This window comes from Bos indicus, chromosome 11, assembly GCF_029378745.1.
Source record: "Bos indicus isolate NIAB-ARS_2022 breed Sahiwal x Tharparkar chromosome 11, NIAB-ARS_B.indTharparkar_mat_pri_1.0, whole genome shotgun sequence".
Taxonomy (NCBI): domain Eukaryota; kingdom Metazoa; phylum Chordata; class Mammalia; order Artiodactyla; family Bovidae; genus Bos; species Bos indicus.
Window position 1 is genome coordinate 13,859,570 of NC_091770.1, and position 27,293 is coordinate 13,886,862.

The 27,293-nt window shown below is 44.8% G+C and overlaps 1 protein-coding gene across 2 annotated transcripts in view; it reads left to right on the forward strand.

Moving 5' to 3' along the window:
- TGFA (transforming growth factor alpha) overlaps positions 1–27,293 on the forward strand; it is a 118,616-nt gene that overhangs the window by 72,560 nt on the left and 18,763 nt on the right. Inside the window, exon 3 of one of the 2 annotated variants that reach the window (XM_019969961.2) lies at positions 25,252–25,372. In XM_019969961.2, coding sequence (XP_019825520.1) covers positions 25,252–25,372 — 121 coding nt within the window. The remainder of the gene's footprint in view (positions 1–25,251; positions 25,373–27,293) is intronic. The other variant, XM_019969962.2, reaches the window with a different exon arrangement.

Below are 27,293 nucleotides of genomic sequence, written 5' to 3' on the forward strand. Positions count from 1 at the left end.
AAATAAGTATAGTTATGATAAAGGTAACATTTCAGATCAGTAGGAAAATTATGAACTATTCAATAAATGGCATTGGGAAAACTGTTTAGAAAATAATAAAGTACATACTATAAAATAAATGATAGATTGTTTAGAATTAAATGTAAACAATGAAACAGTAGAAAGAAATTTAGGTAAATATTTTTATAATCTTAAGAAAGGGAAGGCATCTCATCACAATGCTGAGGTTATTTCTGCATTGACAAGATGAAGACACAAAACACAGATTATTGGCAATATGTGTATATAACAGGATTCTGAGTTATTATTCCTATTATTTTAAGTAACTTTTACAAATGAACAGGAAAGAACATATCAGCACAAAAATGGATGAAAGATAAAAGCAGCTTATTCACCAAAGTTGAAATACAAATGCTACTAATCATATTAGAAAAACATTCAGCATCCTAAGTAATCAAGAAAATGCAAATTTTTATGAGATTCCAATATGCCTCCATGAAATTGACAAAGAGGGAAAGGGAAAATAATATTCAGTGTTGGGAAGGAATAGAAATATTCATCTCCTTCTTAAGAAGTCTGCTGCTGCTGCTACTGCTAAGTCACTTCAGTCATGTCCGACTCTGTGCGACCCCATAGACGGCAGCCCACCAGGCTCCCCCGTCCCTGGGATTCTCCAGGCAAGAACACTGGAGTGGGTTGCCATTTCCTTCTCCAGTGCATGAAAGTGAAAAGTGAAAGTGAAGTTGCTCAGTCGTGTCTGACTCTTCTCGACCCCATGGACTGCAGCCTACCAGGCTCCTTCGTCCATGGGATTTTCCAACAAGAGTACTGGAGTGGGGTGCCATTGCCTTCTCCAATGGCTTCTTAACAAGTCTAAGTTGTTACAAATGTCCTGGAATGCAGCTTGACAGAATGTCTCACGTCTTAGAAATGAGAACTCCTTTGTCATGCTAATTTTGCTCCCAGGAAAATAATCATAAGTGTGCATAAACAAAGATCTATGTAGAAGGATATTCAGTTCTGTATTATTTACAAGAGTGAGTTACTAGGAAGCTATCAGAATGTCCAACAAGAGGAGATTGGTTAAAGAAAATGTGTCAAAGAATTCAGCCATTAAAGATTACCCTGTACAATAATATTACTGGGTTGGACTGCAATGTTCAAAATGGATAACCAACAAGAACCAATTGAATAGCACATGAAACTCTACTCAATATTATGTGCCAGCCTGGATGGGAGGAGGGTTTCAGGGATAGTGGATAATGGATATATGTATGGCTGAGTCCCTTCACTGTTCAGCTGAAACTACCACAACATTGTTAATTGGCTATACCCCAATACAAAATAAAAAATTTAAAGATTGAAATAAAATATTACTGGGTTGGAGAAATGTTCATGAGAGCATTGTTTGATTCCTGTTGGGGACAGAATGAAGACAAAGGATATCCTCCAAAGTGCTGATACGGGTTATCCCTGAGTGATGGGCTAGTGGTGGTTATTTATGAGTGATGGGCTTAAAGGTGACTTGGTTTTTTTCCTTTCTTTGGGCTTTTTATATTCTCTCAAGTTTTCTGCCTTGAACATATGTTGCTTTTGGAAATTTCAAAAGTTATCACAACAAAGGAAAAAAGAAGGGCAGGAGGTAGAGTTGTAAGAATCTGGGTGGGCTTTGCTCAGCTGTCTTTGAGAGTCCATGTACGTGGCCTCTAGTGCACTGGGAGGAGTGCTCCCTAGAGCTGCCCAAACCAGGATCAGGGCACTTAAAACGTCCTGCCCTTGTTTCCCAGGCCCTCCTTCCCATAAGGGCGCTGTGGAATAGATCAGGATGTTCGTGGTTTCACCATCTAGGTCTACAGAAGGCATTTCTGCTGCGTTGCCAGAGGCAAACATAGACCTTCCCCATTCACAAAAAGTGTCTTGCAAGTGGCTGCATGCAGGACACCTGCACTCCATCGGGTAGTAGAAAGCAATGACTTCTTGACTTGGAAGGTGAGGAAAAATATCCTCAGGACAGGTTAATGGAGACTTATGTGAGCTTTTGTCTTTCGAATACCAACCATCACCTCCACACCTGGAAGAGTAGAAGACCCTCAGAGTCCTCAATTCCAGGAAAGGCAGTACAGATGTGAAATGTTACTTCCTGTTGAAGAGTGCAGTGTAGCTGACCCTCGTGTAGTTGACCCTCGTGTAGCTAATTGGTAGGTATCTGGTCTTTCTTGACCATCCATCTGAGACACAATAGAGAAGGGCCAACACAACCAGCAAAATTAGATTGTTGCCTGTATAGACTTTATATATCTATATGACCATAGCCTATAAAGATTTGTCAAGAGATGGACTGTAGCATGTATAAACAGGGAAATAAGCAAGTGTTTGGCAAAAGAGGCCCCCAGCTAGTCAGTATGTCCTTAAACAGAAATTTTGGGGTAAGAAAGATGAAGATTCAAATAAAAATATAAAGCCAGATGCTATGGAGGGGGTGGCAGGTATAGTTTGAAAATTAAGCTGCACTAAGCCCCTTTGAGTTGATTCTCAGTTCTGTTATAATATTGTATTTATTTTTAAATTTCTCAACACATTAAAGGAGACCGTGAAGTTATATTTATCAATTTAGAAAGGGAAAGCTTAACAAAGGACAGGAATAATGCAGAACACAGCACTATATAAACAATACCTAAAATCTTGGGTATTAGAGTTTGCTTGGGGGCAATGAATAAATTAAACTTCATATTTTAATCCAGTTTATGCCATTTGGGCTCAGTAGGGAAATGTTTCTGAAACACAAATAGATGGATGAGTCCAGTGAATTGAATGGGTGATTCCAAGATGCTGTGGGCATTAGAGACTGGGTGGAAAGAACATCATGGGAATAAGTCATTGGAGAATATGCCTTGTCCTGGAGTATATCAACTAGGGTTTTTATGGTTGCAGTGATCAGTTCTGGCTACTGTAAACAAATGCAACCTTGTTGGAAGGCTGTTAAGCCCACAAAACAGCAAGAAAGCTAGAGAATCATACTTGGAAATAGATGCCTCCAGGAAGCCAGGCATCTCAGGACGGAACTGTGTTCAACATGCTGCAGTTGTGTTATATGAACTCTACCTGCATTATCTCTGTGTCTTCTCAAGATGCAAATTCCATAAGGGAGGGTAGGTGCCTGGGTGTTTCCATAAACCTGTTTAAGCCCATCATGGAAAAGAAAATCTGGGTGCTGCTTGAAAGTGGAGAAATATTTGTCAGTCAGCCCTAAATTTGTTGACCATAAGCTTAACAGAGGCGTGGATGTTTGATTCATGTGTGTTTTTTTTTAAAGGAATATCAAGAGTAATATCATCATGGATCAATTCTACAGATAGATGGTTTATCCAAATAATTAATATTGCATGGATCCTGATTACAAAGTAGTCATAGGGATAGAATGTGGTTTGACAGCAAATGTCAGATTGATACATTTTCTGGAAATCTCAGTATGCCACAAATGGAACACCCGAAAGATTCTTTGCATACCTGTTGGATTACTCAGAAGCTGGAGAAGACAGAAACACCTGCTTCTTTGAATGCAACCTTGACCAGAAAGCATAACAGGCTAGCATGTCTCTGTGTCAGTTCAAAGTTTCCAACAGGAAACAAGGAAACACTAGGTATAGTGCAGCTTCAGAAAAGCAGAGTCTCCAAAAATTCAGAGAAAAACCAAAAGTGATCCAATGACTAGGATTCTAGAAGGGAATGTGGCCTGGGGAGGTTGGAAGGCTTGTGATAATTCTGAGTTCATAGTCAGAGGGTACATGAGAAAAAACAAGGAATAAACATTTAAAGAAGACCTGAGTGTATCTGCCGAGGGTGAGCTCTGTAATAAGTTGTGGAGAGAAGATAAAAAGAAAGACATGTCCCAAGACATATGACAAAGACCAGTACTAAATGGCACTTTGTTGAGTGAACAAGCACATTGGTGCCTCCTGGGTGGCAGGTGTTACCCTGGGTGCTGGCAGGTGACTACAAGAATGTCAGGAAAACTGAAAGATGTGAGAAATAGAGGCCTGCCCACCTGCCTGGAAAATCCCATGGACAGAGGAGCCTGGTAGGCTGCAGTCCATGGGGTCGTTGAGGGTCGGAGACGACTTGAGCGACTTCACGTTCACTTTTCACTTTCATGCATTGGGGAAGGAAATGGCAACCCACTCCAGTGTTCTTGCCTGGAGAATCCCAGGGACAGGGGAGCCTGGTGGGCTGCTGTCTATGGGGTCGCACAGAGTCGGACACGACTGAAGTGACTTAGCAGCAGCAGCACATGGCTGTTGGCCACATGAAAAAAGGGATTTTAAAGCTCTGTTTGGGAGCAGACAGGTCAAAAAGGAAGGAATGTATCCATTCTTTGGGGCAGTTGGAATGAGGTTAGTGCAGAACCAAGAAAAAACTACCACTGACTGTAATTTTGTTTTCCTCTTTTCTGTCAAGGAGAGAGCTCTTCAAACTAGAGAAGATAAAACAAACTTGGCAAATAAGAAATAGTTGAGAGAGGATCCTAGTAAAAGACCACCTAGTGCTGTAAATGACTTTATGTTCAGGGTTACAAGTGAATTACATCTCAGTGTACTAAGGAAACTTGTAGAAAAATCATTCCATCCCTGTTGGGGATTTTTAAGTAGTAGACTTTTAAGAAGTAGTTACTGTTGTTGTTCAGTCACTAAGTCATGTCCAACTCTTTGTGACCCCATGGACTGCAGCACACCAGGCTTCCCTGTCCTCTACTATCTCCCGGATTTTGCTCAGACTCATATCTACTGATTTAGTGATACTATCCAACCATCTCATTTTCTGTCGCCCCCTTCTCCTCTTACCCTCAATCTTTTCCAGCATCAGAGTCTTTTCCAATGAGTCTGCTCTTGGCATCAGGGGGCCAAAATATTGGAGCTTTAACATCAGTCCTTTCTGTGAATATTCAGGGTTGATTTCCTTTAGGACTGACTGGTTTGATCTCACTGTCCAAGGGACTCTCAAGAGTCTTCTTCAGCACCACAGTTCAAAAGCATCAATTTTTTGGCACTCAGCCTTCTTTATGGTCCAACTCTCACATTCATACATGGCTATAGTCAAACCATAGCTTTCGCTATACGGACATTTGTTGGCAAAGCAATGTATCTGCTTTTTAATGTGCTGTCTAGGTTTGTAATAGCTTTTCTTCCAAGGAGCAAGCATCTTTTCATTTCATGGCTGCAGTTACCATTCACAGTGATTTTGGAGCCCAAGAAAATAAAATCTGCCACTGTTTCCATTTTTCCCCCATCTGTTTGTCATAAAGTGGTGGGATTGGATGCCATGATCTTAGTTTTTTCAATGTTGAGTTTTAAGCCAGCTTTTTCACTTTTCTCTTTCACTTTCATCAAAAGGCTTCTTAGTTCCTCTTTGCTTTCTGCCTTTAAGGTGGTATCATCTGCATATATGAGGTTTTTGATATTTTTTTCTGGAAATCTTGATTCCAGCTTATAATTCATCCAGCCCAGCATTTCGCATGATGTACTCTGCATATAAGTTAAATAAGCAGGTGACAATATACAGCCTTGACATACTCCTTGCCAATTTTAAACCAGTCCTTTGTTCCATGTCCAGTTCTAATTGTTGCTTCTTGGCCTGCATACAAGTTTCACAGGAGGCAGGGTAAGGTGGTCTGGGTATTCTCATCTCTTGAAAAATTTTGCAGTTTGTTGTGATCCACACAGTCAGAGGCTTTAGTGTAGTCAATGAGGAAGTTTTTCTGGAATCCCCTTGGTTTCTCTACGATCCAACGGCTGTTGGAAATTTGATCTCTGGTTGCTCTATCTTTTCTAAATCCAGTTTGTACTTCTGGAAGTTCTCATTTCATGTACTGTTGAAGCCTAACTTGAAGGATTTTGAGCATAACCTTGCTAGCATGTGTAATGAGTGGAATAGTACAGTAGTTTGAACATTCTTTGGCATTGCCTTTCTTTGGGATTGGAATGAAAACTGACCTTTTCCAGGCCTGTGGCCTCTGCTGAGTTTAAATGGTTAGAGTCCTAGAACTATGTCCCAGGGCTTTTGTAAGAATTAGCTCAGATGATGCATGGAAACCCAAAGTATTTGATGAAGTCGTTTTTGTAATAGTAGTTTTTGTTGTTATCATGCAGGCCTATTTTAAGAAGGGCACTAAAAAAAGTCAGGATCTGTCCTGAGGTAAAAAGTTTACAGACTTTCCCACTTAAAGAACATTGATAGGAATTGGAGTGATTAGTTATGCAATTGCACCCCACTCCAGTACTCTTGCCTGGAAAGTCCCATGGACGGAGGAGCCTGGTGGGCTGCAGTCCATGGCGTCACTAAGAGTTGGACACGACTGAGCGACTTCCCTTTCTTTCCAGTACTCTTGCCTGGAAAATCCCATGGATGGAGGGGCCTGGTGGGCTGTAGTCCATGGGGTCACTAAGAGTTGGACACGTCTGAGCGACTTCACTTTCACTTTTCACTTTCATGCTTTGGAAAAGGAAATAGCAAGCCACTCCAGTGTTCTTGCCTGGAGAATCCCAGGGACAGGGGAGCCTGGTGGGTCGCACAGAGTCAGACACGACTGAAGCGACTTAGCAGCAGCAGCAGCAGTTATGTACTGCTGTATAACAAATTACCCCAAAGTTTAGCAGCTTAATCAGTAAACATTTATCCCACACAGATTCTGAGACTCAGGAATTATGAAACAGCTTACCTGAGAGGTTTTGGCTCAGGGTCTCTTACAGAGGTTGCTTTCAAGATGTCAACTGGGGCTGAACTGTCATCTGGCGGCTTGACTGGGGGCTGAGAAATGGCTCCTTCACATAACTCTTGGGTGAAGACTTCAGTTTCTTGCCATGTGGACCTCTCCATTGAGTGTCCTGATGACTTGGCAACTAGCTTCCCCCAGGGTAAATGATCAGAGAGAAAGCAAGGCAGAAGTTACGGTGCCTTTTGTGACCTAGCCTCTGAAGTCACATACCATCTGTATTCTATTGGTCACCCCTGACATAGTATGGGAGGCAAATTCACAAGGCCATGGATACCAGGAGCTGGGGATCACTGGGACCCATCTTGAAGGCCAGCTTTGCTGAGAGTTATCACCTCAGAGTCTCAGACATTTGGAAGCTGACTGCAAATACATGAAAGGACTGTTTTCTGGAAGAGGGAGACATTTTGTGTGGCTTCCGAGGACAGAGTCAAACTGATAACCAGAGAGTTTTCAGGGAGGCATAAGTCAACTTGGTTTGAGGCAGAACCTCATTGCAATAAGCTGACCCAAGTAGAAGGAGTTGCCTTAGAGGGTAGTGAGTGTGTATAAGAAGAGTCAAGCACAGCTGGATGCCCCCCTCAGGGAAGCCATATGGAGGGATGGGCTCTGGGCTAGCCATAAATTTAGATATGAGCACCTCCATCTCTGTAATATTTCATTTCTGGGTTAGGGGAGAATCTGGGGACATGGGACCCTTTTCAGCCTTATTTCTATTATTTTGCTTTTGGTGGAAAAGAACTTCCATCAAAATATAAGATCTTTGTTTCTGAACCAGTGTGGCTTAGAAAAACTACTAACAGGTAAAATTACCTTGGTATTTCTGGAATCCCCTAACATTTCTCCTTTTAAGAACAGAGTTCTGATGTGGTTGGTTTACACTTAGTCTGTGGTGTTGAGAAGACTCTTGAGAGTCTGTTGGACTGCAAGGAGATCAAGCCAGTCAATCCTAAAGGAAATGAGTCCTGAATATTCATTGGAAGGACTGATGCTGAAGCTGAAGCTCCAATACTTTGGCCACCTGATCTGAAGACCTGACTCATTGGAAAAGACCCTGATGCTGGGAAAGATTGAAGGCAGGAGGAGAAGGGGAAGGCAGAGGATGAGATGGTTGGATGGCATCACCAGCCTGATGGACATGAGTTTGAGCAAGCTCCAGGAGTTGGTGATGGACAGGGAAGCCTGGCGTGCTGCAGTCCATGGGGTTGCAAAGAGTTGGACACAGCTGAGCGACTGAACTGAACTGTGGGGTTTAAACCAGGAATTCTCAACTTTTTATGAGACAAAGGCTTTAGATCTTGGAAGGGGCAGGACTGAGTTTTTCTCTTTGGGAATCCCAGCAGACCTTGGAGAGAGGGGTGAGGATACAGTTCTGGGGGTACTGGCTGGTTCAGACATCTACCAGGGGGAAACCAATCCACTCTGAGCCTGCGGAAAGTACTCGCTGACACTTCACTGGGGATTCCATAGGGAGAACTGAGAATGCACTCATGGTAAAAATAGCTTCCTGGAAAAACTTAAGTAGTTGATGGGGGTGGTGAGACAGTGTTACACTGGTCACCCTGTGTGCACATAATGTAGGAAATGCCGTTTCCTACAGGAAGGGAGGCTTGAGCATACCATTTTCATTCCTTCTTCCTCCCATCTGCCCTTGGACGCTCACTGAAATGAGTGATCAACGGAACATGAAATTATTTCTAAACTTTCAGCAGTACTAGAAGCTCTGAAAAATTTCTGCCAGTGAATGTACAGATGGGATCCATCCTGCCCCAGAGCAGCATCCCCCCCCCCCAACCCCCGCTCCAGGAGGTGAGGGGATTATCAGGAGCAGAATCAACACCTTGGAAGACCCGGGTATGTGGGTGAGAGCTGGCTATGTGCAGTGGGTTGAGGGGAGGTCCGTCTGTCTGGATCCTCTCTAAACCTCAAGAAAGGACACTAGTCTGAGTGATGAGCTTGGTCAGCTCTTACTCTTGCCATGGCATGGGTGCCTAGTAACCAAGAGAAGAAAAAACTGGCACAAAGATAAAACCCTCTGCTGTACTTGCTCTGCCTCCTACTGAACAGATTCCTCAGATATTTAATACCAGTACTTAAACTTTGCCTTTTCTATCTTTATCTGGGCCCAAAGTGTTGAACAGGGCCACACAGTCTCTAATGGAACCTATCTTAACTCTCCATCACACTCTACAAGGTAGGCCTTTGTCTGTAAAGATGATGATGCAAGACTTTACTGGCCGCATGAAAAGATTTATTATATGAGAAGAATATTCTTGAGGAATTTCAGTAAGTGTCTCTATGCTAGGGCTATGCTAAGTCACTTCAGTCGTGTCCGACTCTCTGTGACCCTGTGGACTGTAGCCTGCCAGGCTCCTCTGTCCATGGGATTCTCCAGGCAGGAATACTGGAGTGGGTTGCCATTCCCTTTTCCAGGGGATCTTCCTGACCCAGGGATCGAATCTGCAGGAGATTCTTTTTCATGGAGAAGATGTTGAATTACCTCTAATTTGTGTCTTTGAGACTGCAGCTGACATTGCATCTATGAAACCACAGCAGGGAGCTATTAGTAAACACACACACACACACACACACACACACACACACCTGCAAGGAGATGAAAAAACATGGCAACCAATTTTGAATCCACAATGGACCAATGAGCAACAGGTTGGATATGACTGTAAATCAAATCACTGGATTTTTTTTTTTTTAATAACCTGAGAAATAGCACTAGGCGTTCAGGGACACAAAGATAAAATTACTGAGGAGAAAAATGTGAAAAACAGAACTAAGTGATCCAATATACAGATAATAATATTTCCAAATGAAGAAAGAAAAGAGCAAACTAAGGTTGACACAGTCATGGATGAATTAATTAAAGAGAACTTTTCCCCTGATAGCTCAGTTGGTAAAGAATCTGCCTGCAACTCAGGAGACCCCAGTCTGATTCCTGGGTTGGGAAGATCCACTGGAGAAGGGATAGGTTACCCACTTACCCACTCCAGTATTCTTGGGCTTCTCTTGTGGCTCAGCTGGTAAAGAATCCGCCTGCAACGCAGGAGACCTGGGTTGGGAAGATCCTCTGGAGAAGGGAATGGCTATCCACTCCAGTATTCTGGCCTGGAGAATTGCATGGACTGTATAGTCCATGGGGTCGCAGAGAGTCGGACACGACTGAGCAACTTTCACTCACTCAAGCTGAAAAAGATGTGTCCTTAAGAATGAAAGCATTAACTTTCAATGTAACTTGACAAGTTTTCGTTACAAAGGAAAAAGTCTCATAAGCATCCAGGTGAAAACAAAAAACAGGTTTCTTAGAAAGAATACTACAATGAAGCCAGCTTCCAGGCCCCTCATCAACTACAAGCCACAAGTCAGTGGTAGGCGGCCTTACAGGGGCTACAGATTGTGACCCAAGTGTTATTCACATACAAAGCCATAAACATGGGTTAGTAAACAGAAAGGTGTTCTCTGACACATAATATTTCACAATGTAGACATACCCTCACAGGCTCTTCCTGAAAATGTTCAAATATCCTCTACGGCTAGATAGCACGTGTATCAGGATTAAAAGCCCCCAAATGGGGACGATGTGGTGTAGAAAAAGCAGTGATGATGTGTGTCCAAGTAACGGTTGTTGATTTAGTTACCCTACTACAGATGTCAAAATTAATTCTTAAAGTTACATATGTAAATAATTAAAAGGGACATGAAATCAGACTGTGAAGTGAAGTGAGGTCACTCAGTCATGTCCGACTCTTTGCGACCCCGTGGACTGTAGCCCACCAGGCTCCTCCGTCCATGGGATTCACCAGGCAAGAATACCGGAGTGGGCTGCCATTTCTTTCTCCAGGGGATCTTCCCGACCCAGGGATCGGACCCAGGTCTCCCACATTGCAGGCAGATGCTTTAACCTCTGAGCCACCAGGGACTGTAGTAACTGGTAACTGGGGACAAGAGAAAGGGGGAAGTAAAAGCACACTACATTTCTTATCTAAAAGAATGTCTAGTTTCATTCTTAACTTTGATAATTAGGGAAAATAAATATTTTAAATTTAAAGACGACCATCAATAGATTAAAAGAGAATATGTATATTCTAGATCATTAAAAGAGAACAGTCAAAGAAACATAGTTCTTGATGCAAAAGGATAGCTGCTGCTGCTGCCGCTGCTAAGTCACTTCAGTCGTGTCCGACTCTGTGCGACCCCATAGATGGCAGCCCACCAGGCTCCCCTGTCCCTGGGATTCTCCAGGCAAGAATACTGGAGTGGGTTGCCATTTCCTTCTCCAATGCACGAAAGTGAAGTCGCTCAGTGGTGACCGGCTCATAGCGACCCCTTGGACTGCAGCCTACCAGGCTCTTCCATCCATGGGATTTTCCAGGCAAGAGTACTGGAGTGGGGTGCCATTGCCTTCTCTGAAAAGGACAGCAACAACAGAAAAAAGAAAACTACTAGAAAAAATAAACATTTGTAAAATATTTTAGAAAGTAGTGGTTATTTCTCAGCAAAGGCAATTAATTTTCTTAGCACTTTTAGATTTTCTAAAATTTCTACAATGAACATGTGTTACTTTTTAAATAACAAATTATAAAGCTCTTTCTAGCACTGTTATAAAAGTTGTCTTATAATAACACACTACCAGTAAAACTAAAGGCTGCGTGGAAAGCCCCCAGTGATATTGATATTATCGAGATCCTTTGATGTAGATGGTCATGTTTGTTTTTTTTTTCTGGTGATTTAAGATTTTATGACTGGTGAGATACAAGAGGTAGCAATTTGGAGAAATTGTAGGGCACCACCTTCTGTATCAGGAGGACTGAAGATATGGTAGACACGGTGCTATCCTGCCTTGGTGATTTTTTGTCCAGAGAGATTTGATAACCTGGTATTGACACATATCATTTGTCTCATTTCAGTCAAAACAGCTGGACCTTGGCTGCTGTAAAGTTGTGGCAGCAGTGCTTTATATTTTGTCGTGTTCTCAGACTTCCACTTGAAGGAGTAGCCTTTGCTCAGTTACAAATGCTGGTCTCATAAACATTCTGTAAGGACAGGTCCTTCCTGGCCCCCCAAAGACTATCACCAACCCTGCAAAGGGGTGTGAGCATTGATCTGACCCTTGTAGGTTGAAGAGGGGACAGAACATACCTTAAGGTGAGGAGCAAAGGGTTCAAACTGGAGGCTTCCAATAAGAGTCAGGTGGACTTGAGATTCTAAGTGTAAGATATGTTAGTATTTGAATGAGGTTCCCAGAAAGGACTATGGGAAAAAAGGAGAAAAGGAAGTGATTTATTAAGAGGATTTTTCCCTCATCAGAAATTCACTAACCCCCAAACACTGTCCATACTTCAGACTTAGCACTTGAGTTACACTCCCTGCTGCAACAGACAAGCCCTGAATGCTGTTTGCTGCTGCTGCTAAGTTGCTTCAGTCGTGTCCGACTCTGTGCGACCCCATAGACGGCAGCCTACCAGGCTCCTCCATCCTTGGGATTCTCCAAGCTGTTTACTTCCTGCGTATTTCAAAGTCTGTGCAGGTGTTCCTGGCCCTTCAAACTTCTTCCCTTGCAGTTATCCAAAGACCCAGGCTCTGTGCCCCTGGAAGGACATCTAGCCAGCAGCTGGAAAAAGAAAAAGGGAGATCCCCCTGCAGAGGCTTCTGTGGACCAAAGTGGTGCATATAACTTCTGCTCACATCCATTGGCCATAACGTGGTCACACTTACCTGCAAGGGAGTCCAAGAAGTGTAGTCTGTGTGTCTAGGAAGGAAAGTAACACAGGTTTGGAGGAACTCGTGGGAGTTTCTGCTGCAGATTTTTTCCTTCTCATTCCCTGCCTCCTTCACAGAATGGTTTCCTTACTGTCCTCTTTCAGTTAAAAAAAAAAAGACATGAGTGTAGGAGTTGGAAGTGGAGTAGATGGTGGAAGCATGTGAGGTTTACGTGCCTAAGAGGCCAAGCCTGAGGTCAGCTTTTATTAAACGTCTTTCATCTGAGCATCATCTGTCTTCTCTAAACATTTATTTTGTGTCTCCCTCCTCCTCGTCCTTTATAATGATAAAACACAAGGCAGGAACATGCCGTGCAGATTCAAATCTAAATTTCTAAAGGTTGGTCTTCTATATAAAAATTGTTTAAACTTTACCTTTTTAATATTGTGCAATTTTAATGTTAAATTATGTTTATTTTCAAACTCTAAATGTTCACTTTATAAAATTTGAAAAATTATTAAAAAAAAAATGATTGCCCATAATCCCACCACTCTCTGAACATCTCATGGTTTTCCTTCTGGAATATAATCTTGATTAAAGGACTCTTATCTAAGGACAGCTAAAAACCATCAATATAACACCCAGGTTGAAAAGGACAAGTAATGTATTTGTTATGGGACAAAGTCCCAGCCACAAAAATCACATCTGAGTTTTTAAAGCTGTTGAGCTTTGCCTTAAATTTATCTCTGGATTCCTCTGTTTCCTCACTTTACAATGAGGAGTGTCCTTCATCTACCCAGACTGCATCTGCAGACTGTAAAAGAAAAAGGCATCTGTCAAAAGTTCTGAGGGCATAGAATGTTCTAGAAAAACAGTCATCCCAATAGTGCTTACATATACTCAATGTGGAGGGTTTGAAGGGATTATGCTTCAAAGACTCAACAAGAGGAAGCATTTTTTCCTAAGGGGGAATTGAGGGTTTCCTGCCAACCTCTTCACCTAACAATTTTGATATTAATAAAGAGAACAGAAACACACAGAGACTGCAAACCCAGGTAGCCCCAGGCTCCAACGGGGCTGCTCCTTCAACAAAGTCAAAAGAGAATTCCCCATCTAGCAGGGCTCAGCTGTGGTTCCCAGAGCCGTTCACATCTGGATTCAGAGCTGGCTGATGAGAGCCAAAGGTAGACATCCTTGTTTACTTTGTAAACGGAAGTTTGAAATGAAATCTTTTCAAAATGCTGGTTGACACCCAAGAGGATGTAATTAGAACAAGGGGCTTTCTGGTTTGGAGATGTAGAATAAAGAAATGATCTGTCTCTTTGAAATCAAATTATTAAATTGTAACAGAGGTGGGAGGTTTGACTTTCAGTCTTCAAAGCAGAGTCATGACTGGCAATTTTCTTAGTTTGGTTTTTTGCTTTAAATCATGAAGGCCAAGGTAGAGAAGAAGCAATCAGGGGGCTAGAGAATGGGGTCTGCAAGAGAAAGAAGAGATGACTGGGGATGGGTGATCTTCTGTGTCCTGTGTATTTCCATTCTTTTTCCAACTCATGGACTTAAAATGCAGTTTGGGGGCTACTTGGGGGCATCTCACGCATGCCTCTCGCTCCCTTCCCCATGAACTTTAGGGGAGGAGGTGGTATTACTGGTGGAAGCTGGACACACGTAAGAGGCCAAGTTGAAATTCATAATGCTGCGCATCTTTAGATGAGTAGCCCACACTTCACATGATGTCAATGAAATTGTATTTTAGATTCCTAAAGCCTCTTTGCTAATTAAAACCATTTTGCCTTGGGACTTTTAGCTCTTTTAATTCTAAAATAGCCCTGAGAATTTCATGGTAATTCCTAATTAGTTTACTCATCAAATGAAAGCGTTGTCTTAACTGCAGAAGGTGCCCATGAGGGTTTAACCCTCACCTCACTCTTTGGCTCTTTCTCCCTCTCCCCAACCCCGTCTCTCTGTCTCCGTCTTTTTTCTCCCTTTCTCTCTCTCTCACACACACACACCCTCTCTGAAGTGACACACCCTCAGGAGCTTTAGATTCTGCCAACCCATGAGTTCTAGTTTTAGCTCTACCATTTGCTAACTTAGCAACATTGAACATCCTTAACCTCCCTTGGCTTTACTTTCCTCATCTGTAGACTGGGGTAGTAATGAGCACCTCACAGGACTTTGGTGGGGATTAAACAGAATTCTCTGTATAAAATGCTGGGTATTGTGCTTGCATTTAGTAGACAGTGTATTACTGGTATTGTTGTTCAGTCACTCAGTCGTGTCCGACTCTGCAACCCCATGGACTGCAGCACACCAGGCTTCCCTGTCCTTCACCATCTCCCAGAGTTTGCTCAAACTCATGTCCGTTGAGTAGGTGATGCCATCCGACCATCTCATCCTCTGTCGTCTCCTTCTCCTGCCTTCAATCTTTCCCAGCATCAGGGTCTTTTCCAGTGAGTTGGCTCATCACATCAGGTGGCCAAAGTGTTGGAGCTTCAGCTTCAGCATCAGTCCTTCCAATGAATATTCAGGGTGATTTCCTTTAGGATGGACTAGTTTGATTTCTTTGCTGTCCGAGGGACAACTGCTACTATAACTACTATTAATAATAACAGTAATCATCATTATTAGCATCACCACAGTCCAACTTCAGAAAACCCATATTGGGTTAAAAAATTTAAGTCCAAGTACTTTGTTTTTTAGGAATAGAATGGTGCTTTAATTTCAAGGAGAGTATTGGTCAAAAAAAAATTGCTGCAAACACCAAACTTACTGGGAAACTTTAGATGAACTTGCTTCCTATTTCACTCAGAAAATTTAAGCCATCAGAAGAGAACTCCTCCAGACTCCTACAACTCTATCTACCAATTTGCCAGCACCCATTCAATTATATGCTACCTTCCTCTTGACTCTTATAAATACATTATCTGAGCTTCTATTCTAAGGCAACCAACCTCATATACACTGGACCTCATCTCCTTATATTTTACCTAAGGACAATGGTCAAAAATCTTTTTTATCTACATGTCCCTTTTTCAGAATCATTTTACATCATAAACCCAGGTACTTTAGATCAGTAGTCCCCAATCTTTTTGGCACCAGGGACCAGTTTCGTGGAAGACAGCTTTTCCATGGACCGGGATTGGCTGGGGGGGTGGGGAGTGGGGGTGGTGGTTTGGGGATGATTCAAGGTGTTACATTTATTGTTTCGTTTATCTCTATTATTATTATACCAGCTCATTAGATGAGCTGAGGTTAGATGCTGGAGGTTGGGGAGCCCTGCCTTAGATGGGACATGAAGCAGTCAAATTGTTTTTATATTCATGTTATCTGATTCTCTTCTGTTGCATTAGAAAAAGGTACCGAAAGTAATGCAAGTTCTGCCTTTGCCTTAGAAATAACCGCAAGCAGGATGAACCCCATTGGTGTCAAATACCACCAATGAGTGATTTTTTTCTCTGAATATGTATCTGTTTTCTTTTCTGTCTTTCCTCTCCCCTCCCTCTCTCTCTGTCTCTTTCACATGCACACAGGTGTTGTGTTATTTAAAGCCAATATCTTTGTAGGAAATATGTTGTCTGTTTCTTCACCGATACCTTTCTTTAAATTTGGTTCCATCACATCTGATTCCCCTTGAGTCTTATCCTAAAGAGAGAAATGCTCAGAGGGGATTAAATGAGCTCAGATGCTCCCTTAGGTTCCCCTCCCACCCCCACCCAGCATCTTGTTTAAAGCTGCAAAAGCAATTCAGAGTCCAGTTTAGCCCTGCTCTGAGCCAGAAGCTCCCAATTTCTTGGACATGAGCATCATGTAGCCCAGAGGTTGGGCTCTGGGGAGGGCAGGCTTTGTGAGATCCTTGGTAGTATCCTGTGGGCCAGCCCCCACCCTCTTTGCAACTACTCCTCAATTAACCATCATCTGTGGACAGAAATCTCTTTTTCATCTATGTTTTGCAGTCACTGCTCCCTCATGGGAATAATAAGTTTCACATGTACCGTCCCCCACTCCTCCCCCAGATAAAGAAATACTTCCTCTTGCTTCTCGTAAAAGTGCCCCTTTCTGATTACTAGAAAGTCATCTAGTTTCCTAACTGCCTAAGAAACTAAGTATTCCCCTTCCTCACAGCCACATGACTTGCAGAGTCTGATTGAGTTTGATTATGTGCCTTCTCAGCATCTGTCTCCTGGACTGAATAGTGTTCTAATCTTCTATAGCCCTTAACTCTCTTAAAATCAAAGAGAACTGAGATAAAAGTCTAGTTCCAGTACTTTCTAGCTGCACTGGCAAGTTTACCTAAGCTTTAGTTCTGTTTCCTCATCTGAAAAATAGAGAATAGTGATGTTGACCCCACAGGTGGTTTGAGGTCTAAGGAGATAATATGGTCTCCATGCTCTTAAATGGGGGTGGAGCAGTGGGCAGGGTGTAAAAGTCAGATTAAGACCAGGGGAAGGTAAAGATCAACTAGGGTCAAAATTAGCCAGTGTTGGAAAAAAAATTGCTTAAAACTGAGTAAATCTGTATTCGGGGATCATGTAATAGGAAAAGTATATTATCTTTGATGTATAAGATTTGCTCTCAGAAAATTACGAGTCTTAGTGTAGGGGTGGTAGTGACAAAAACGGTGAATCAGTGACATCAGCGGGATGGCAGGAGGTGGCAGAGCTTCTAGAGTTACTTTTCTCCCATTGCTTAACGGTGACAAAGGATCATCGCCCCTTAAATGATGGTCCTGTGAAGCCAGACTACGTTCAGATTGCTTTATATCTGTCCTTTTTAAAGTGTTCACTGCCCTTGGTTTGTGAATGAGTTGAGTGAGTATATCACACCACCACCACACACATCCCAAACTCAGCAGAATTGAGCTCCCCTCAATTGACTAGTTCCGTTCAGTTCAGTCACTCAGTCGTGTCCGACTCTTTGCGACCCCATGAATCACAGCACGCCAGGCCTCCCTGTCCATCACCAACTCCCGGAGTTCACTCAGACTCACGTCCATCGAGTCAGTGATCCATCCAGCCATCTCATCCTCTGTCGTCCCCTTCTTTTCCTGCCCCCAGTCCCTCCCGGCATCAGAGTCTTTTCCAATGAGTCAACTCTTCGCATGAGGTGGCCAAAGTACTAGAGTTTCAGCTTCAGCATCATTCCTTCCAAAGAACACCCAGGGCTGATCTCCTTTAGAATGGACTAGTTGGATCTCATTGCAGTCCAAGGGACTCTCAAGAGTCTTCTCCAACACCACAGTTAAAAGCATCAATTCTTCAGTGCTCAGCTTTCTTCATAGTCCAACTCTCACATCCATACATGACCACTGGAAAAACCATAGCCTTGACTAGACAGACCTTTGTTGGCAAAGTAATGTCTCTGCTTTTGAATATGCTATCTAGGTTGGTCATAACTTTCCTTCCAAGGAGTAAGTGTCTTTTAATTTCATGGCTGCAGTCACCATCTGCAGTGATTTTGGAGCCCAAAAAAATAAAGTCTGTCACTATTTCCACTGTTTCCCCATCTATTTCCCATGAAGTGATGACTAGTAGCCATTAGGAATGAGATGTATCTTCTTACTCCTGTGAATGTAACTGAGACTACTCTCCTGTACTCTGCTGACACCCACTGTTGGCTTGAAACCACGCCCTGTTCAGCTGCCCCTCACACTGGCACAGGAAATGCCCTCACTGATTGCCTTCCTCTCTGTGGTAAAGGTCAGAAGCATTAGCACACTCAGTGCTGACAGTGCTCTTCCTCGTCAGGATCACTTCTAAAATTTGTGATAGTTCTTTTTCTCACTCCCCTAATGTCCGGGGGAACCAGGGTCCCTGCTCACCAGTCTCTGTCTGCACCACCCCTTTCTCTAAGCCCTGGCTTAACACTTCTGCCGCCCAGGTGTAAGCCTCTGTACCAGCCTTCCCTTCACATGCTGGCTAATTCTGCAGGTTCATGTGTTGGCTCATGTAAGCCTGGAGTTCCATCCCTGTAAAATGGGCTCACTGGGAGCCTAAAGCGAGCCTTCTCCACCCAGGAACAGAGCCCCAGAGGAGTTTGTGCTGCTGGCCTTGGCCCTGGGAGCACCAGCAAGCTGATCTCAGATGCACTCAGCTCCATCCGTTCCCCTAACTTTACAGGGGCTGCTGACCAGCTCCCATCTTCATAAAATTCATCTATTGCCTTTTCTCCTAGACATTCCAGAAGCATTACTTGGCTTTAGACACTTTAGTGTCTGAAGAGAAAATACTCAGCCCCAGGTGAAAAACCTGTCTGAAAGTTCCTACTAAAAAAACAGGTGTCATTCTTAAACTGTCAGAAGGTTAGCCATATTTGAGGAAGTAATGAAATGGCTGTAAATGATGTAAGCTTCACAACAGGCAAACGTGTTTGCAACTGCTGATGTCTGGAGAAGAGAATTGAGGAGTCGGCTCCGAGGGACCAGCCCCGCAGAAAGTCCAATTAGGGCTGCTTTTCAAGGGGGTGATTGTCCTCAGTGGTGTGGACGCCCCCTCCCCACACCCCTGGGGGAGCAGGGGTGTTAGAAGGCGGTGTTCAGACGGCTGCCTCCGACCCTTCTGACTGCAGAGACCCCTGCTTGAGTTGAATCTGCGGTTTCCACACCCCCTAGATTGCTATTCCAGACCTTCTTCCTGTGAGTGGGGCAGGGGTTCCAGGCCCTATTAGTGGGTCTGTGGTCTCTAGGCAAAGCTTTCATAGCTTCATGAGAGAACAGCGGTGTCTGTGAGATACGCGTTTGGTTAACAAGCTGCAGAGGCCTCTCATAAATTTCAGAGCAACAGGAACTGAAGGGCTTCAAAACTCCAACTGCAGATGGGCTTGGTATGAGGTCTGTTCCGCAAACCAGAGCATTTGATTTTCCAATCAGCACAATCACATGTGCATCAGACCCAATGCATGGAGGAGAGGAGGGCAGGGTCTGGAGCCCAAGGGAGGGGCAGCCTACTCACTCCTCCCTGCCTGGACCCCCCAGGGGCTCCTTGGAGTTTCTATTGGCCTCACCTTTCTTTTCCAAGTGAGGTGGGGTTTTCTGTTTTAAGTGTCTAGACCTTTCCTTCCTTCACTTTGATATTTACTGGAGTTTCCAGAAAGAAGAGAAAGAAAAACTAAGAGGGAGAAAGTAGAGGAGGGTAGAGCAAAAACAAGGACAGAGAAGAGGGGGAAGGGAAACAGAGGGACAGAGGCAGGCTGAAAGACTCCTTCTCTGGGAAGATGCTGGGAGTCGGGGAGTTTCCTTGTATGGCTCATAGTTATGTGTGAAAATGAAGTTGCTCAGTCGTGTCCGACTCTTTGCAACCCCATGGGCCATGGAATTCTCCAGGCCAGAATACTGGAGTGGGTAGCCATTCCCTTCTCCAGGGGATCTTCCCAACCCAGGGATCAAACCCAGGTCTCCCTCATTGCAGGCGGTTTCTTTACCAGCTGAGCCACAAGGGAAGCCCAGGAATACTGGAGTGGGCAGCCTATCCCTTCTCCAGTGGATCTTCCCGACCCAGGAATCAAACCGGGGTCTCCTGCATTGCAGGCGGATTGTTTACCAACTGAGCTATCAGGGAAGCCCCTCATAGTTATGTAAGTGAAAGAAAGAAAGTGAAGTCGCTCAGTCGTGCCCGACTCTCTGCGACCCCATGGATAGTAGTCTGCACCAAGCTTCTCCGTCCATGGAGTTTTCAAGGCAAGAGGACTGGAGTGGGTTGCCATTTCCTTCTCCAGGGAATCTTCCCAACCCAGGGATCGAACCCAGGTCTCTCACATTGTAGACAGATGCTTTACCATCTGAGCCACCAGGGAAGTCCCATAGTTATGTAAGTCACCAGCAAATCCTCCACCTGATGTGACCGCCCACCCTGCCTGGCTATAAGGCCAGCAACCAGCATGTAAGGCACACTCAGAAAGCAAAGCCGTCTTCTCCCCTCCCAGCCGCGCCCAGAGCCCCTTTTCTCCACAGCATCCCTGGAGCTGGTGTTCGCGTCAGTAGGACAGGTCTCGTCTGTGAGCATACCGTGCTGCGGTGTTGGGGTTTTCAGTGCAGATTCTAGTGGTACCTGAGGCAAATACCTATAAAAGCCCCAAAACAGGAATAAAATCTCCCCCTGACCTGTAGGGAACTTCGCATGCTGCATAGGGCTTTTAGGGTTCTCAGCCCAGGAGGCTTAGCCAGGCTGCCCCCTGAGGTTGCTGCAAGTGCAGAGGGCCAGGAGGTGGCCCAGCCTCGGACCATGTCTGGTCTCGTCCTCTCCATCCATTTCCCCAGCACAGGTCACACACCCCCAGAACCATTGGACTGGAAACAGGACCCACCCTCACTGCACACATTGAGCTGCTCGGGGTTAAGCACCAGGATGGCACCCAATGCAGACCTTAAACTAAATGCTCACTCTTAAAATGTTTGGGATGTCATGTGAGGTCAAGCTCATGTGACAGAATAGAAATAAAAAGTTTTCATGAGTATGTCTCTGTGTGTGTGTGTGTGTGTGTGTGCAGGCGCACAGGCAATGTGGGACTGTAGCCCACCAGGCTCCTCTGTCCATGGAATTCTCCAAGCAAGAATACTGGAGTGGATTGTCATTTCCTTCTCCAGGGGATCTTCCCAACCCAGGGATCAACCCGGGGTCTCCTGCATTGCAGGCAGATTCTTTAACAACGACGCCACCAGGCAAGCCCAGTTCTCCCAAAGTGGTGGATTAAGGATGAGTTTTATTCTCGAAAATGTTTTTTATTTTACATTGGCACTTACAAAAGGTTTCCACAGTGATGTATCATTTTTGTAGTCAGGAAAAGGGGGTTTAAAATAAACAATATTTTAGTGATCATGATCATCACCTAGCATCCCTTGGTCCCCTCAGCACTGGGGGTTGAGTCAGAACAGTGGGTTGTGGAAGACCAGGAGGCTACCTTCTAAGCATCAGACTCCCCACCTCATCCTGCTCTCTGACTGCAGGGAGCAAACCAGCAGGTGTTCGTCTTCATCACTGTGACAAGGGCAGGGAGTTTCCCCATCGCCTGGGCTCTTTGGCTCTTAGCTGTTGAACAGCAGACGGTGACATTGGCAAGTGTCTCTGCCCTGTCTTCCTGGAAGATGTCGTTCCCCATAACACCTGAAGTCCCCTTCAAAAGCAGCTGTAGAAATTACCCTCTGACCATAGACTTGGGCAAAGCTGACCCTGTCCTGCATATGCAAAATGGATGCTGCTGCTGCTGCTGCTAAGTCACTTCAGTCGTGTCCAACTGTGTGACCCCATAGACGGCAGCCCACCAGGCTCCTCTGTCCCTGGGATTCTCCAGGCAAGAACACTGGAGTGGGTTGCCATTTCCTTCTCCAATGCATGAAAGTGAAAAGTGAAAGTGAAGTAGCTCAGTGGTGTCCTACTCTTCGAGACTCTATGGACTGTAGCCTACCAGGCTCCTCCATCCATGGGATTTTCCAGACAAGAGTACTGGAGTGGGTTGCCATTGCCTTCTCCAGCAAAATGGGTGCATTTCTATCTAATGGACTGTATGCATCCTTGCTTAGATGGCCTGGAGGCATGGAACATCAGCATGTGCTCAGGCCTCTGATGTGTCTTCATGTGTAACCTGATACCTGACTTCTTGGTTCTTTTAGACCCCTGCCCTTGTATTCCTTTGTCTGCTCTGCCCTTCCCATTCTCACTGCCAGTCTGTCTCTTTCTGTTTCTTCCTCTTTCCCCCACTTCCCTCCTCCGCCCCCCATCTCCATCTCTGTCTCTCCTTCCCTGTGTCCTTTCCGTGTATCTTTTCTCCTCCCCCCGACCCACCCAATAGTCCCTCCCTCCCTCTCCATCTCTCTCTCTCTCTCTTTCTCTCTCATACACACACACACCTTTCCCACTTGCATCTCCTTTCTGTGGTACCTATTTTTATAAAGCCTCAAGTCATTTATGAGATGAGGCAAAATATCCATAAATACAGGTTAAACAAGATCGCCACACCGAGTCTCCTCCTGCCTCATCAGCTCTGGGGAGTAGTGTTCCCACAGACAGATTCCAAGTGTTCCTTTTAATATGTTTCTGTTGACCTGACACTTCACCACCAAGACCATCAGCGGATTCTAGGCTTTAGTATCACAGAGGAGCTTGGAGAGCTGGAAGATGATCGGCTCCATCAAGTGTCCCTTTCAGGAGCCCTGTTGTTTTACTCTTCTGAGAGGCCTCTTGTCTCTCTCCATTGTTTCCTGATGACACTAGCTTGGTTCTGGTGATGAGTGCCCATCAGAATCACCTGGAGGGCAAAAGGTACTGTATGTCAATTCTGTCTCAATAAACCTGACTTTAAAAAAAAATCACTTGGGCTGGGCAGCTTGTCACACAAATTCCTAGGCCCCACCCCAAGGATCCTAATCCCATAGTCTAGGGTGGGGCCCAGCAACTTGGCTTTCTGACAAGCTGCAGGGATGTGAAGCTGTCGGCCCACAGATCACACGTGAAGGAGCCTGGCTGTGAGCCCTGACAAGGGACTCGCAATAGCCACTTGGAGAGGGTTGTCTAAAAGGCCTTTTATAGAGCTTATCAAAAGCCTTTCTCGACATCTAATCAAATTAGATCCACTGGTCTCCAGTCCCTTCTTCTCTCCACATTTGCCCCTTGACGAGTTTAGTGAGCACAGAAGTGCTGGTTATGTGACCTGCAGCAGACACTTTCAGCCTCAACTTATCATCCCAGTGTCTGCTGTCAGCAAGTGGCCAAGCCACTCATGAACCACCTGGGCCCAGGACTCACAGGTAACTGTAATCAGCCCTCGTGTCCTAGAGGTGACTGCTGGGCAGGGACGTGCTGCGGGCAGGAGCAGGGCTGGCCACCTGTCCTGGGTTGCCACCTTCACCTGGCTTTGGGCTTCTCTGCTGGTCTTCACATGTGAAAATCACTATCTTCAGTGAATGAAAGGCACCCCTGGACTTTTAGTTGCACTGCAGTGAACTTACAGGGAGAGGAGGAGATTATATACTAGAGTGGTCTGGTCACATGTGGGACTCATTAGCATCATAGGATTGTGGATGCTGGTAACAGAAGAGCTAACAGTGAGCACAGTACTTAATACGCTTGGCCTCGCTCAACCTCAGAGCCACCATGAGGCAGAGGACTCGCTGTCTCACAGAGGTGGAAGCTCAGAATGGCATCCAGGCAGCAGAGGTAGGACCCTAATCCATGTCTTTCTGCCTCCTCAGCCCAAGGTCATGACCTCTAAGGGCTCTGCATCAAGGATTCTGCTGTTTTTTCTGTTGTTGTTCAATCGCTAAGTCATGTCCAACTCTTTGTGACGCCATGGACTGCAGCACGCCAGGCTTACCTGTCCTTCACTATCTCCTGGAGTTTGCTCAATTTCATGTCCATTGAGGTGGTGACACTATCTAACCATCTCATCCTCTGCCTCCCCGTTCTCCCTTTGCCTTTCATCTTTCCCAGCATCAGGCTCTTTTCCATTGAATCAGCTCTTCACATCAGGTGGCCAAAGTATTGGAGCTTCAGCGTCAGTCCTTCCAATGAATATTCAGGGTTGATTTTCTTTAGGATTGATTTGTTTATTCTCCTTGTAGTCCAAGAGATTCTCAAGAATCTCCTTCAGCACCATAATTTGAAAGCATCAAAGCTGTACTTTTTAGGCTCTGTTTTTTCCATTAGAATTATGAGTTTTCCAAAATTGTGATACTTCTAGAAGCAAATCATAAATAGATAGCAACATGAGTTTACTATTTCATGATGGTTGAAAATCTTACAATATGAAATTGGAGTTTAATTCACTCAAAAACACAAGAGCTCATGCACATATATTTCCACCCCCAAAATATATGAAAACGACCTACTCCCTAAATGCCCAAACACAAATATAAGAGAACCTTTTGAAAGATGCAACAAAAACATCTGTCATGCCATCTTGAAATAGCTACCTACTGTGTCTGAAGGGTTATTTGGACAAAACAGGACTACTGGAGCCTAATAAATCCCTTTGGGCTGGTCAGTAGGTGACGTGTGGTTCCTTACAGTGCTTCTGAGCAGCCTGAGAAGTCTCATGATGGCCCAAGCTCCTGAGAGTCACAGAGCTCTGAGTGGACCTGACTCTGTTACCTCTCCCTACCGCCACCCTGGCTTTCCCAGCCCTGCCTGTGCCACTCCCAGATGGACTTGGATGCATTAAGTCATCTTCATGTCATGATCACAACTGATCCCACCACCCCAGAGAGACCCGGCCACCATGTTTCTGTAAATCGTTCCCAGACTTCTTCAGGTCTAAATTTCTGTGTGTTTGCATAGACTCATACTATGTAGACCACATTGGAAACGCACTGCTTCTCTTACAGTTATATATCATGAACATCTTTTTGCATCGTAATTCTTCCTCAGCATCAACTGAATGGTTAAATAGTACTTTTTTGTAACTTTCTTCAGTTTCTTGCCTTTAAAACAGATTTTTATGGAGGCTGTCTTTTTAAAAAATGATCTCTGTCATTTTGCAGAAGTAAAATTAGGTCATTCTTGGGGAATAGGCTTTAAATAGTAAAATTGCTGTGATATATCTGAATTACACTGAGGCTTTGGGGGAGACTGTTTTGTTTCATACAAAGCTAAGTAAGTAAAGCCCCCTGGAAAGCTCACAAGCAGGTTCTGGACTGGCCGTTAGATAATTCATGAGAGCTGAGGAGGAGATGCTGGTAGGGACTAGAAACCCCAGCCATCCGGGCTCCTTCTCCACGGGGGTGGGGACCTGTGGGATGTCTTGCTGTGCCTTGAATCTGAGCCGAATGTCTTCTCTCTCCCCAGCAGACCCGCCCGTGGCTGCAGCTGTGGTGTCCCATTTTAATGACTGCCCAGATTCCCACAGTCAGTTCTGCTTCCATGGAACCTGCAGGTTTTTGGTGCAGGAGGAGAAGCCAGCGTGTGTGTAAGTGTCCCCTATGGTCTGCAGTGCTGGGGCTGCAGGCATCCCAGCCACCACTTAAAACAGCATTTACCTCCACAAGCCATGCCAGAGCCGCCTGAGAACCCTGGACCCAAACATAATGGAGAATCAGAACAGTGGGCTGAGGGACACCTTGCTTCAACCCTGCTGGTCCCGGCCCAGAGGCACTGAGGCTGGATTCCTAGGACGTGGAGCCTGGGTGTCTGCATTTTTAACAAGCATCTCAGGTGGCTCCTGGGTTCAGCAAAGTCTAAAACTTCCTGGATTCAAGTGAGGTTTTTCCTTTTTTTTTTTAATTGAAGTAAAGTTGACTTGGGCTTCCCAGGTGGCTCAGTGGTAAAGAACCTGCCTGCTAATGCAGGAGACACCAGAGATGAGGGTTCCATTTCTGGGTGGGGAAGATCCCCTGAAGGAGGGAATGGCAACCCATTCTAGTATTCTTACCTAAAAAATCCCAGGGACAAAGGAGCCTGGTAGGCTACAGTCTGTGGGGTTGCAGAAGAGTCAGATATGACTGAGCGCACCTGAATAGTTGATTCACAGTGTTGTGTTAGTATCAGGTGTGTAGCAAAGCAATTCAGTTATATACTTATATATATAATACATGTATTCTTCTTGAGATTCTTTTCCATGATAGGTTATTATAAGATATTTAATATTGTTCCCTGGGCTATTCAGTATGTCCCTATTATTTACCCATTTTATATATAGTAGTATATATCTCTTAATCCCAAACTCCTAATCTTGAATTCAAGTTTAATTCACTACTTAGAATTTTTGGAGAGCAAGACACTGGGTTAGATCCCTCTGAGTGGCCAGTATCTCTGAGATGAAGTCTGTGCCCTCCGGCATCTTTACCGCACAGCTAATAAAGTAAGCCAGAAGGGCACACAAAGGGTTGGTATGCCTGATTGGCAACAGGACAGAACAACTTGGGAACAAAGATGGGCATAGCAGGCCCAGCATGAGGCGGGGCGGGGGTGGGGTGCAGGGAGGCTTGCTTCTTAAAATATAGCTGAGCCCACCCACACCCACTGAATCAGAATCTCTAGGAATGGGACCCAGGAATAACATTAGTTAAAAGCCACCAGTGATTGCAATCAGAGAAGGCAATGGCACCCCACTCCAGTACTCTTGCCTGGAAAATCGAATGGATGGAGGAGCCTGGAAGGCTGCAGTCCATGGGGTCTCTGAGGGTTGGACATGAGCGACTTCACTTTGACTTTTCACTTTCATGCATTGGAGAAGGAAATGGCAGCCCACTCCAGTATTCTTGCCTGGAGAATCCCAGGGACGGGGGAGCCTGGTAGGCTGCCATCTATGGGGTTGCACAGAGTTGGACACGACTGAGGTGACTTAGCAGCAGCAGCAGTGATTGCAGTGGTCAGCCCAACTGGGCAAGAAAGGCACATAAGTAAAGCCTTCTAGAGCAGGTGTTGGACTTAGGCTGATGGGGAAAGCAGAGAAGTTACTCCAGGCCTTGACACTCATGCATCCCAACCCTTTGCATTCACTTCCAGCTTATTTTATTAGCTATACTATACTGTTATGGGTCAGTGTGGCCACAGCAGGGAGGAGACAAACCTGCAGGTGAGTTGGAGGCCAGGGCCTGTTGGAAGTGAGCCTTTATTCTCTAGCCAGTGGGAGCCATCAGTTTGGGAAAGAGATGTTTCAAGAAAGTTAACCTGTACATGGGGGAATACTGTAAGTTGGCCCTGTACTCAGCCTTGGCACTGTGGACATTTGGGGCTGGGTAAACCCTTTGTTGTGTGGGCACGCCTGTGTGGCTGAAGGATGTTAGCATCCCTGGCCTCTACCCCCCAGTTGCCAGTACCACTTCCCCCAACAGTCGTGGCAATCAAAAATGTCTCCAGGCATTACCAAATGTACCCTGGGGTGGGGG